The 13,459-nt window shown below is 38.4% G+C and overlaps 1 protein-coding gene across 1 annotated transcript in view; it reads left to right on the top strand.

Annotated features, from left to right (window-relative positions):
* TIPARP (TCDD inducible poly(ADP-ribose) polymerase) overlaps window positions 1–13,242 on the top strand; it is a 28,494-nt gene extending 15,252 nt beyond the window's left edge. The window contains exons 3-6 of the mRNA XM_005669945.3: window positions 3,299–3,467; window positions 4,730–4,890; window positions 9,991–10,269; window positions 11,218–13,242. Coding sequence (XP_005670002.1) covers window positions 3,299–3,467; window positions 4,730–4,890; window positions 9,991–10,269; window positions 11,218–11,665 — 1,057 coding nt within the window. The 3' untranslated portion in view covers window positions 11,666–13,242. The remainder of the gene's footprint in view (window positions 1–3,298; window positions 3,468–4,729; window positions 4,891–9,990; window positions 10,270–11,217) is intronic.

Below are 13,459 nucleotides of genomic sequence, written 5' to 3' on the forward strand. Positions count from 1 at the left end.
AAGTGAAAATCAGCAATCTGTCCACAATGTTTTTAATCTAATTCACTGTGATAGAATTATATTTTGGGTAAGTTTAGATTGATTGTTTTATCCACATATATTTAACCAAATCTAAATCCTTTTGTACAGTGGCTGTCTCCCATACTCATTCTTTTTTGGCCATCCCTCTGCAGGGCTACCCTAAGTCAGAGATAGGGTTCTCATCTGCCAGGATTTTTGCACCCTGCTTTTACAAAGCACTGATCCCCATCCCTAGCACTCTCTGTTGCTCAGTTTCTGTATTTCCTACATTTACTACTTTGACCCTTTCTCACCATCTGCTCAATACTCTAAACTCCAACCTTATTTAAGATTCTGAGACCCTGGACTACTTCCTTGGCTCATGGTCTGACATCTCTCACAGTGCCTGTTATACCCTGGTCCACATCTTCTCATCTTTTAAGTGCCCTTGTTTAGAAGGTGTCCTTTTTTGGCTATCTGCTGTGCTCCATCCTTCCCTGTCTCCACCCTTCAAGTAAAGTGCTTGAAGAACTCTTTTTTTTTTTCTTTTTTTTTCTTTCTTGCTCTTCCACAAACCTTTATTTACTTACTGGTAATTATATTAACTATTCTAAAATTCTTTCTCTTACAGAAAGCTAACTTGGATTGACACTGTAAAGCCTCTTACTTTTCCTGACCTTTATCCATTCTTGGAGGAGTAACCACCCTCTCTCCTATAATGCGGCACGCCCCAGTCTTTGTCCTCTCATTCCCAGAATGTCCTTGCCGAGGATGAGTTGAGCTAGGCAGATGTACTGCTTCTTTGATTTTACATTTTGTTAGTTATTTCTCTCTTGAAGCCCCTGGAAGTCAGGGCCTACATCTGTTTAATTCTTTGTATATTGCCTAATACAGTCCACCATGACCATTTCCTCACACACATGACTCACAACTGCTTTGATAATACAGAACAATGGTTTGATAAGAGTGGTGGATGTTGAACATTTGGCATTCACGTTGCATGAATTTTATACTGATGCAGATTGAGGAGAATAAAAACTCTTGGCTTTGGATTTTTTTAAGCAGTCCCTGTTTAAGGGAGAGCAGGTGGTAAAATTAATCTTATAAAAAGATAATTTAATGTTTTTCAAATTTGTTGTTTTGTCTCTGTCAAGTCTAGAAAAGCATATTGAAAATCAAATAGAGCTAAAACAGTACTTTGATACATCAATCCACAGAACAGTTGATTGTAGTAAATTAGGATTTGTCGTAGAAATCTCATAATGCCCAAAGGACTGAAATGCTCAAAGATTGTAGCAAAAGCTGCAGTCTTAGATGTCTTTCTCATGCAAATCATTATCTATGAAGTCTTAATAATACAGGCATAAACAGAAATTGCTAGAGCAGTGTCCAGAATAAAGTTGATACTTTAACAGCAAAAAGCATTGGCTATTTATATTATAATGTATGGTAACATATTGCTCTTCTAAGGACTCCATAAAGAGGAGTTGTTGAGGATTTGTTAACTTGTAATTGGGAGTTACTGGGAAATAAACTTCAAGTGGGAAAATCTGTTTAGAAACTGGAAATGATGGTAAGGGGGAGAAAGAGGTTAATATCGCTTCACTCAGTGATAACATCAGAGTCCTCAGAAAAGAAACTTGATGTGAAGTTTAATTTAGGTATAGGGGTTCCATTTTTCAGTGTTTTTTGTTTTTTCATTTTTGGCTGTCCCGAAGCATATGGAGTTCCCGGGCCAGGGATCAGATCAAGCCGAAGTCATGACCTAAGTCATAGCTATGGCAGTGCTGGATCCTTAGCCCATTGTGCTGGGCTGAGGATGGAACCTGCCACTCAGCACTCCCAAGAAGCCACTAATTCTACTGTGCCACTTACGCCACAGGGGGAACTCCTCATTGTTTTTCTTTTTTGAAGGATTTCCCAGAAATATTTTTTTAAAATTTTGGATTAAATATTCCTATTTATCATAAATAATTTTAAAGTAGTGTTCAGATGTGATTTAAATGTTTTATTGTCTTATTCCCATTTCACACTTAATTAAATGTTTCTTTTAAGATGACATCCTACTAGTTAGAGTGAAATTAGGCATCCTAATCCTGACTTGAAATTAAGCAAGGAATTAGGGTTTGGGGAAGTTCTTTAAGAACTTTTAAAGGCACATATTACTTTTTACGGGTTATGTGCTCCATAGCACCATCGGTTGGCATATGACTTGAGAACCTGATTCACAAACTATGAACACTGGGGAGGAGGGTGGGAAATATTTTCTTTCCTTCATATTTGCCAGGGTTGTTTAGTGACAGATGTTAATAGGTATTCTTGGGTAAAAGGGAGAGCATTGTCCTAGGTTTAGAAGAATGTGTTGTAGCCCTCATCATGATAGGTACTTTGGTATCTACCTTAGCATATTAGAGGGACTGAGGAGTGGCTGAAATAAATTGTTTAACTTTGTGTAACCAAGTTTTTCAAACTTTTGACCACAGAATACTTTTTGCACAGAATACCTAGTAACAGTCCTTGAAGCAAGTATTCCAAGAGCAGAGTCTGGAGTGTCACACTGACCAGCAAAACCCATAGGTCAGGATTCATACCCTTTTTAAAATCCTTATTTACAGCAAGGAAGTATGTTAATTACGGGGAATATCTGTCCAAACACCTGGATTTCACACGAGCCAGTTCTGAGTGCCCCTGGATCTGGATGTGTGTTACAGATACTCATTTAGAAATCTGTGGTGGCAAGTACGAAAGAATGTATTTTGAAACTTAGTCCCTCTGCTTATGTCTATGGTGTTAGATTTTTATTTTTTCTTAGGAAAATTTTGAAATATACACAAAAATTTTTCCTGTCTTTCATCACGCAGTATTGTGTATTCCTGTGTTGGCTTAGGTAAACTGATGCTTCTGAAAAAAAGGCAGGCTTCAAGAGAAGTTTCTTTTGTTGCTCTGTTTTCTCTGTCAGCTTCACCCCAAAACTGACTCTGTGATTGGCTGAAACCAGGTTTGGCTCATCCCATTGTGGGGAGGGCAGGACTATGTTGATTGGTTTAGGCCAGTGATGCTATGGGATGGAATCAGTCTCTACTCTCTGGCCTGGAAATTTTGGTCCTGTTAAGAAAAGACATGTAGGAAATGTGGAAACAACCAGTGGTGATGTCCTTTTATTCCAAATAAGACAAGCATTGAAAATTCTACAGTATTCTATGCTAGATATTTTTAATGTCACATGAGATGTTTAGATATTTCTGTTTTGCAAATGTGCTGATACTAACAGTTCATTTTTTTTCTTGGGTCTTTTTAGAGGACAAGAGTTTTGGGCAGATTTGAATGCCATGAATGTGTATGAAACAACTGAATTTGACCAACTACGAAGGCTGTCCACACCACCCTCTAGCAATATCAACTCTATTTACCACACAGTCTGGAAATTCTTCTGTAGGGACCACTTTGGATGGAGAGAGTATCCTGAGGTAGGTTCTTTTTCCAAAAAGTACATTTAAATTTTTTTGTCTTTCATTGTTCCTTTCCAATGATGACTAAGTAGATAGAACCACAAATCAAAGAGCTTATGGATGTAAAATTGAGTTTTGTTGATATTATTAACACTTTTATCTATAGATTTTTCTAAAAATGTATTTTTCCCGTAACCCCCTGGAATCCACAAATAAAATACCACTATTATCAGAAAATGCTTTTTCCAGTATCTTATACTATAGCAACTAAATACTCAGACCCCGTGCCACCTTTGGAGTAATTTTAATGAGCACTGGTGTAATTTTTGGCTATATCTGCCTCTTGGTGATTGAATCATAGGTTAACACTTAGTATTTCAGAAGGCTAGTAGGAATCACTCTTAAGCTCCTGGAAGAAGTACTTGAAAATGTTTATTGAACTGTGGTCAGACAAATCAGTCATTTAAAATTCTATCATATATGCACATGCATCCTTACTCTGAAATGGTAAGAACAGTTCATCAATCACAAAGCAAGGATTTTAAATGATGGTAGTTTACTTTGCCTCTAAGTATAAGAATTCTGAGTCACATTTTAATGCCCTGAAATGGACTTTAAAACTTAATTTCACGTTCCAAAGATCTGACTTCTTCAATTTGATTAAATTCATCTCCAGCATTACAGAAAGGGAGAACTGATTTACCTACCTTAGGTTTTCTTTTAAGGCAATAGCAAAAGAAAACCCAAGGTTTATTAGTATAAAACACAATATTGAATTAAAATTTCTGACTTGTAAGTAATCACTTCCAATAAGAGGCTCTTTAAAATGTATTCTCAGAATAGTTGGACTGTCCCTGTGTTTTTCCTCTGAGAGGTTTCTTGTATTTGGAATTTAATTGGTTTATTTGAACTGTATACACTACCAACTTTAATCCTCTTCTGAAACTCCCTTAGGAAATATAAACAAAAAAATCCCCAGGACATTGTTAAGGCCTCAAAACAGGATAGACTAGTCCCTCACATGTTTCATAATGTGGAAATCCATGTTCTTTTGAATAGGAAGCATCTTTCTATTCTACGTCTTTAAAAAAATAAATAAAATTCCTACATATAGCAGGAGATAATTTGGACTCACTGTACTTTATTGAAACTCTTCTGATGTTATCAGCAAGGTGAACTGTTTTTACTATTAATATTTTTCATATTTTATAGTGACTGTTTACTGTTTATTGCTTTTTTAACTGGATTTTTCCCCCTCTACCTTCTATTTTCTACTTCAGTCTGTTATTCGATTGATTGAAGAAGCCAACTCTCGGGGTCTAAAAGAGGTCCGATTCATGATGTGGAACAACCACTATATTCTTCACAACTCATTCTTTAGGAGAGAAATAAAAAGGAGACCCCTCTTCCGCTCCTGTTTTATACTGCTTCCATATTTACAGTAAGTGTCCAGCAGAAAGTCTCGTCTTTATATCCATTTTATGTAAACGAACAACTAAATGCCAAAGAGAAAAAGGCTTTAAAAGACTAACATAATAATACTTCTAAAATGTGAAATTCTGATTTTTTTCTTTAGATTTAATTCTTCAAAAAATAGAGTTCATATAAGCTATAATTAAGCTACAACACTAAAAGAGTGAGTAGCCTTTTGGGTTTGGCTTTTTTTTTTTTTTTTTGGCTGTGCCCATGGCATGTGGAAGTTCCTGGGTCAGATATCAACCTGCGCCATGGCAGTTAGAACTGGCAGATCCTTAACCCACTGAATTACCAGGGAACTCCCTCTTGGATGTTTTGAACTGAAAAACAGAGTTAACATTTTCCCATAAGGCAGAGTTTGCATTTACCTCTTTCATGGAAAAATGAGATAACCCTTCCACATTATGGGACTATTTCCCAGCCCAGGTAAACTGCCTTCGCAAATGGAGACAGTTGTTCAAAGTGGTGTTCTCCATTCTTCTTCCCTGAGTGAATTTGCATGAGAAGAGTTCACCTTCTCAAATAATTTGCATTCTCATTTGCTCAGTAAGGCCCATCTTCCTATAATACTCACTAAAATCACCTGTCATACTTTAGATTGAGACGGAACTTATCCTTTTGAATTATAGGTGAGCTCTCCTTCCATTTTCCCAAGTGCCATTTTCTTTTTCCCTCTCTAGAGAGCCCACTGGTTCACCTCATAGATGCCAGAAAGTGGGACATTTCCATTAGCATGGCCATCTTTGAAAGTTAGTATCTCTAGGAAAATCACTATGTAGTCTAGTCAGATAGACCATATTTAGAGCTTGATTCATAAAATGCTACTAGGTTTACTTGGTTTTCAGTACTAGGGAGGTCTAGGGTAATATTGCCTGGTCTCTTCTGCTGATCTTTGAGGTGAAAATGCTTTTTTAAATATTCTTAGTAGTAGTTTTTTAATTTCCAGTCCAAACTGTGTTTTACCCAGATCTTTATGATGGAATGTTAATAATTCTAATTCTGAGATTGCAAACCTTAACAAAATATGAACAAAAATCCCAGAAATGCTCTGTATCCAAAAATAATGTGTTAATAAGGCAAATTATAACAATACGTATTGGTTTGATTAAATGCATGCTTTCTTCCTAAAGTGTGAAAAATTTTAGGGGTTTTTTTATAGTTTTTTTTTTTAATTAGAAACTAATAAAAATGTTGTTCTGTGATTTCACTAGCACAGCTGGAGATAGTGTTGGTGTCCAGTAGTCAGGAACATACTGTCCTCCTAGTGAGACAGTAGAATGCATTAGTGAGAGCAGCAGCCGAGTGCACGCTGAGCCAGCCAGGCGAGATGCAGCTTCTGTGCGAGGGAAGAATGTGCATCTGGGTGCTATGTTATTGGGGGAGTTTTACACAATGGTGAAAAATTGATTTGTTTCCATCCTAAGACAAGTAACTTTGGAAAACACTCTTCCCCCACCTTTTTAAAAAATTTAGGCTCTTGTTTTGTACAAGCATGAACTATAAAAATAATGTAAGCTGTAGTAGAATTAATGCCACAAATAGATCCTGACTATTTATATAAGCTTACAAGCAAAGAAAGTCACTCTATCCTTTAAAAAAAAAAAAAAATCCTATTTTAGTCTTCTTGTCTGGAACAGCGATAATCAAGTATAAAGTAAGAGCTTAGCAAATTGGAGATATTATGTAGACATTTCAGTGGGAAAAGAGCAGAGCAGCAGCCAGGTCACCAGGGTGGAATGGATAAAAGCAGCTCTTCAGTTCCTGTCTGCCCTAGAATCTGGGGCTTAGGGTGCCCTAGAGGGGAGAAGGAGGAGGAGCACTAGTTCCAAAAAGCAGATTTCAGAGGTAGATTTCTAAAGCGACCATGACCTTAGCCAGGAAGAAAGTTTTGTTTTCAAGTGTTAGTAAATGCAAAGGGTCGACAGAAACATAGGTGTTAAAAAGGCCACACTTATCAGGGAATCAGATTTGCCTAAGAATTAGGAATGCTAGAGGTTGGGGTTGGGGGGGGGGCAGGGGATTCTGGCCTAAGTCATGAATTGCCTGCAAACTCTTTTTAAATGAGGGTTTCCCCACTGCAATTTTTCCTCTCCAGTTTTATGGAGATATAATTGACATAAAACACAGTGTAAGTTTAAGATGAACAGCATAATGACTTAACATGTATATATTGTAAAACGATTACCAGAACCAAAGTTTAGCTAACATTCTTCATAGTGAAAAAAAATTTTTTTTCCCATGCTCTTGCTGATTTTTAATAGGGGTGATAAAAAGGATCTTATTCTTCAGTATTAGGCTGCTTTAGCTGAGGCTGCATAAGCCAACGCTTGTCAGGTTTAGAGGTTTGGAAGAGGACATCTGTCCTGTGCAATCACCGCATGGTCATGAGAAAGCCTGGGAGGATTTCTTTAACTCCTCCCTAAAAAGGATAAAATGAATTTTACTTCATTGAAGTTAGGTTAGGAAACGACTTTCAGAATGGCCAGGAGCGGGAAGGAGAATGATACACAGTGACCTTGGATTTTGCAGATTCATTCTTCAGCGATACTTGAGTACAAGCTCCACAGCCTTTGACTTTGCCTCTCTAAAGAAGGCTGGGACAGCACGTGAAGCTTGCAGTATGTCATTGGAATACCCATGAGCTGAAGACAGACTCAGCATTCTCGGAAAATGAAGCCACATTTGTAACCATGCTTAGAATATGTATTTTTAACCCCAGACAACCAGAGTGTAGAGGTTTATCAGACAGATGTCTACATGCATTTTTATGTTTTAGCCCAATTAGGATGTTTGGCATATTAAAAGTAAACATCGATGGGTAGGAATGGTAGCAGAAAGAAAAGGAGCAGCGTTTCTTCTATTGTCAGTGCCAGATTTTCAGTACGGCTGTGACAGCCTAAAACCTATTTTGGACAAGGTGGTTGGGAGAATTTTATCTTCTTCCTTCAATACCTAATAACACAGGAAAACCTAGTGGGCTAGGACTTACTACTGTCTTTGCAGAGTAGGGATAGAGGGAATAACTAAAAATAAGGAGCTTTCCGTAGTCTGTTTCCTGCCATTCTTCCAAACAGTGATGGCTTTTTAAGGTGTTAGAAACCTTTCAGAATCTGATTAAAACAGTAGAGCCTTGCTTCAGGAAAAAGAAAAAAAAAAAAAAAAGTACTGGTGAAGGAAAGAGGGTTCTGGAGGAGTCTGTCAGGCCTTTGTGCGAATGCTCTGGAAGATAAGAACTGTTGTGCCAGTACCCCTTTAGATCTGCTCCTGAACTTAAAAGCATCTGGGGATTCTGCAAGCCCTGGATCCACCCAGAAATGTCTCACAAATGGGCTTTGAGGCACAATAAATCAGATCCACAGCTGCTTGAAGGTGGTGGGAGGCAGAGAAGGTACCTCTGTCTCTAGAGCTTTTGCTTCTTATAAAGCCATCTCTGAAAAGTCAGAAGACAGTGAGGCAGTGGTAGGGAGAGTCAGGCAGACCTGAGTTGCAATCCTGGTATCCATCCATCACTTTGTTAGAAAAAGAAAATATATGTACATATGAACTGTGAAGTATATGGAAATGCAGAGTATGTGCTCACAAACTAGATACACCTGGGTTCAGATCCTGTCTCTGTTCTTTGCTAGCTATGCTGGCAGTTTTTTTTTCAGTGGAAAAGTGGGAATAACCACACCATCTTGCAGGGTAGTTGGAACAAGAAGTGATACTGTGTGTGAAATGCCTGGTCTGTAGTATGTGCTTAGTATAATAATGTGACTATAATGAGAGAGCTGAGGGTAAAGATATCCTCTTGGAGATTAGATGCATGTTCAACCACAGTTGTAACCTCTGTGTCACAAAGCTCTTTTGAAAATTTCGGTTTCCTAATCCATTTGGCAGATGTACAGCTTCCTTGTGACCACTGTATGCTGATGGGTGTTGTAGTGCCCTGGGCCTGAATCTGGGTCTCAGGGTCAGGATTTCCTTTCTCTTTGCTTCTTCCCTTTTGCTCTGTTTTGCAAATAGCCAAGAAGTATGATTTAAATCATTAAATCAGGCAAGAGTAAGAACTATCAAAGCTGCTCCTTGTCTAAACTCATCCTTGTAACAGATCTGAATTTTTAAGGTTCAAGGATATTCTGGTACCTTGAGCTTAAAGTCATTAGCTCCATCTTAAGCACATCTAAAGCTGTACACTTTTAATTGTATCGATGGTTTTGTTATCTGGGCTTCGTTATCTGTGATATTTTAAAATGAAGGAAATGCCAAATGTCAGCTTTTAATGCCTGATCCATGATTTGTGTGGTTTTATACAAAACTAGAGCAGAAGGTATTTATTTTTCCTATTTTCTGTCATCTTCCTGTAAGTGCCCTCTTGCCCACTGTGCTCCCCCTTCTGCATAGCCTTTAGTAATTGTGTCTTTACTTAGTACAGCAGTTTGCTGAATGCATATAAATTATCATTGCTCCCTTGAAACAGAGCTTAACTATGTAGGCAAAAGAGGAGTCCAGTCTTCAAAAAGTAAAGATATTTATAAATTGGCACTTCCTTGCCTTGCAATAGGGCATTTCAGAATTTCCTCCACAAGGAGAAGGCCAGGGGGGAAGTTAATAAACACTGCTTGTCCAGAGATCACCTATTAAGATTTTTTAATAGATAGCATTTCCTGTATTGTTTATTTTTTATTATTATATATTATTTATTATTATTATTATTTTTTTTTTAAGGGCCACACCAATGCTTGGAAGCTCCCATGCTAGGGGTTGAATTGGAGCTGTAGCTGCCAGCCTTTGCCACAGTCACAGCAGTGCGGGAATCCAAGCCACATCTGTGATCTACACCACAGCTCATGGCAATGCCATGTCCTTAACTCACTGAGCGAGTCCAGGGGTCAAACCCATTTCCTTATAGATACTAGACTAGTTGGGTTCTTAACTGGCTGAGCCACCATGGGAACTCCTCCTAAATTTTTTTTAAATAAGCATTTGAGCTACGCAGATTATATTAGATACTGCTAAAGAGCACAATGTGACATGTACTTACTGCCAAGTGTTTAACATGGATGTTCCTTTTTCTCCCTTCTAGGACACTTGGTGGTGTTCCCACACAGGCTCCTCCACCACTTGAAGCAACATCATCATCACAAATCATCTGCCCAGATGGGGTCACCTCAGCAAACTTTTACCCAGAAACTTGGGTTTATATGCATCCATCTCAGGACTTCATCCAAGTGCCTGTCTCTGCAGAGGACAAAAGTTATCGAATCATTTATAATCTTTTTCATAAGACTGTGCCTGAGTTTAAATATAGAATTTTACAGATATTGAGAGTCCAAAATCAGTTTCTTTGGGAGAAATACAAAAGGTGAGTCAGCAGTCTGAAAAGTCGGAGAGCTTTTTTTTGATGTAGTGAATAACAAATGCAGAACATAATAGTGTAAAAACTTGCATAGAACCTAACGTGATTTTTAAAATATATTAGCTCATATTCTCATAACAGATTTATAAGTAGGAATTACAGTCTGGGAGTTCCTGTTATGGCTCAGTGGTAATGGACCTGACTTAGTATCCATGAGGATGTGGGTTTGATACCTGGCCTCACTCAGTGGGTTAAGGATCCAGCATTGCCATGAGCTGTGGTGTAGGTTGCAGACACAGTTTGGATCCTGTATGGCTGTGACTTTGGCGTAGGCCAGCAGCCTCAGCTCCTATTCAACCCCTAGCCTGGGAACCTTCATATGCCACGAGTGCGTATGTGAAAAAAAAACCAAAAAAGGGTTTATTACAGTCTGCATCTTACAGAGAGGGAACTGAGTCACAGAAAAGTTTGGTAACTTGCCACAGGTCATACTGCTCCTGTGATGCTGGAATTTGAACCCAGGCAGTCTTGCATCAGAGGCCTTGTTCTTTTTAATCCATTTACTGTGTCACCTCTCAGGTCAGCAACAAATTAATGTAGTTCAAAAGGGATCCATGGAGGTTTGAGGAAACACAGAATTAAGAGGCCCTTGGGTTGGTGGAATTAGACAAGGCAGGCATCCTAAGGAGGTAAATGTGAGAACTAGATTTGAAATGGAAGAGGACGCAAGTGAAGGAACAGTTAGTGGAGAAAAAAAAAGGAGGAAAGGATTTTCTTGTCTGTGGTGGAAAAGATAAACTTTCAGTGTGATCTTTGATGGCATTTTGCCCTTGATCAGTAGTTTAACATTTCCTCCCCATTGAAACCCTCAAGAGAAGTTTATGACCATATCATGCCTGCTAAACTGATTTATGCCTTCCTTTTTCTGAATTCCCTGTCCACTCTTTGCATTAGGAAAAAGGAATATATGAACAGAAAAATGTTTGGCCGTGACAGAATAATAAATGAGAGACATTTATTTCATGGAACATCCCAGGATGTGGTAGATGGCATCTGCAAGCACAACTTTGACCCTCGAGTCTGTGGAAAGCATGCTACAATGTTTGGACAAGGCAGTTATTTTGCAAAGAAGGCAAGCTACTCTCATAACTTTTCTAAGAAGTCCTCCAAAGGAGTCCATTTCATGTTTCTGGCTAAAGTGCTAACTGGCAGATACACGATGGGCAGTCATGGCATGAGAAGGCCCCCTCCCGTCAATCCCGGCAGTGTCACCAGTGACCTGTATGACTCTTGTGTGGATAATTTCTTTGAGCCTCAGATTTTTGTCATTTTTAATGATGACCAGAGTTACCCTTATTTTGTTATCCAATATGAAGAAGTCAGTAACACTGTTTCCATTTGAAAAACCTTGGTACTGCTAAATTATTTGTATGAACTCAATCCAGCATTTGTAGCAGGTTTTGGATGGGTGGGACAGCGTGGGGGACAGCATTGGACATTATTAGGGCACTTTTAAGACCCATTTTTTTTAAGTGCTAGAAAGTGAAAAAAATTTTTTTAAAGAAAAAACACAGGTTTTAAAATGACCACTTATTATTATTCTTTAATTATTTACTAATTGTTGTTAGTGTACTCAGTGTGGAAAAGACTACAGATTGCATACTCTTTTCATTCACACTTGTACATATAGGCAGCAATGTTATTAGAAGCATTTTTTAGAAGAGAAACTGAACAACCTAACTCATGAAATGTGACTTAAGCCTGGTAGAAGTTTGGCCAAATAAAATGCAGGCTGTGAGCAAAGTGAGGATTCTATTTACAAAGATAAACCTGCCTGGAACTAGTACTACCATACTTACTCCCCATCCGAAGCATCACTGCTGTGGTATAAAAGTTTCTGAAATTCTGGTGGGTGGAGAGAAATTTCTGTTTCTGTCAGTAGGACTGAGCTGTATCACCCAACCAGAGAGCATCAGTGACTTTAACTGTTCTGCAGAGTTTGCCTAAGAACTCAGAGTTCTATTTAGAAGTATTGAGAAAAAAGGAACCATTTGAAAACTTTTTGTCACCAGCAAAAGTTTTCATTAACAAGTTATATGAAATGTGACTCTCATGCTGTTAAACTTCAGCCTTGGAAAACTAGGTCTCTCATTATCATCTATCCCAGTTGGAAGGACTTTGGGCACCTCATTTAGTTCAGGACAGTCTTGAGAATTAGAAGTATTACTATAATTTAGGGTTCCAGACCTAGGCTCTGACTGAAGGTTTTAGAGAAAAGAAGTGCATCTGTAACTGAATTGGTAAACCCCCCAAAAGGTATTTGTTGCATGGGAATATTGTGAAAGCTGGCGACCCCATCCCCACCGCCTGCTTTGTCAGATGCAGCTGGGTTCCCTGGCCAACCCTGTATCTTACACTACTTCAGAGAAACACAAACTTGGACATGGTGCCACTGGCCCAGTTAGAGCAGTGTTAGGTGAAGGTGCTGAGGCAGCAGCTCAGAGAGCAGCTAGGTGTGCTTCACCTGGAGCAAAAGCAAACACACCTGGATTTATGAAAGTGGAAGTGGTCGTTTACAAAAACAGCTCTCCCAGTAGGTCTGCAGTTGTTTCATTTACACACAACTCTTCAGGAACCTCTCTGCTGTTTAAAGCAAGATATCTCTAGCCTGCTGTCTCAGTGACTCGGCCTGTTAAAGCACTTACCAGGGCTTCCACACAATTATTTATTTTGCCCTAGTTGATCTTGTTGTTTGCTGCCATTGGCATAAAACAGCCAACTGTGGCTGGTCCGGTTGTTCTTTTGTTCAATTATAACTTGTAAACCAGTGATACCCAATCTTTTTCAAGTTAAGACACCTTACCATTGCTTATTTGATTTTTTTCTTTTTTTCTCCCTAAAGGAAAAAAAAAGCTTTATGACATATTTATTTTTTTAATAAAACTAAGCAAAAATAAAAGTTCTGGTAATTCTTTAAAACTTTTTGTTGTTTTGGTTCCATTTAAGACAACTGAATTCAATGCATAGTGGACAATCCATAAATGCTGGTTGGTTGGTTGACTAAATGTATGACTGAATGACTGAGTGAACAGACCTAACCAGAAAGTGCTGCCTAAAACTCTTGGCTCTGAGAATTAGCAGAAAATACATTATCTAGAAGTCAACTAAGTCACAAGAGAATGGTGAATATTTTATT

Source organism: Sus scrofa, chromosome 13 (assembly GCF_000003025.6).
Source record: "Sus scrofa isolate TJ Tabasco breed Duroc chromosome 13, Sscrofa11.1, whole genome shotgun sequence".
In the NCBI taxonomy this organism is placed as follows: domain Eukaryota; kingdom Metazoa; phylum Chordata; class Mammalia; order Artiodactyla; family Suidae; genus Sus; species Sus scrofa.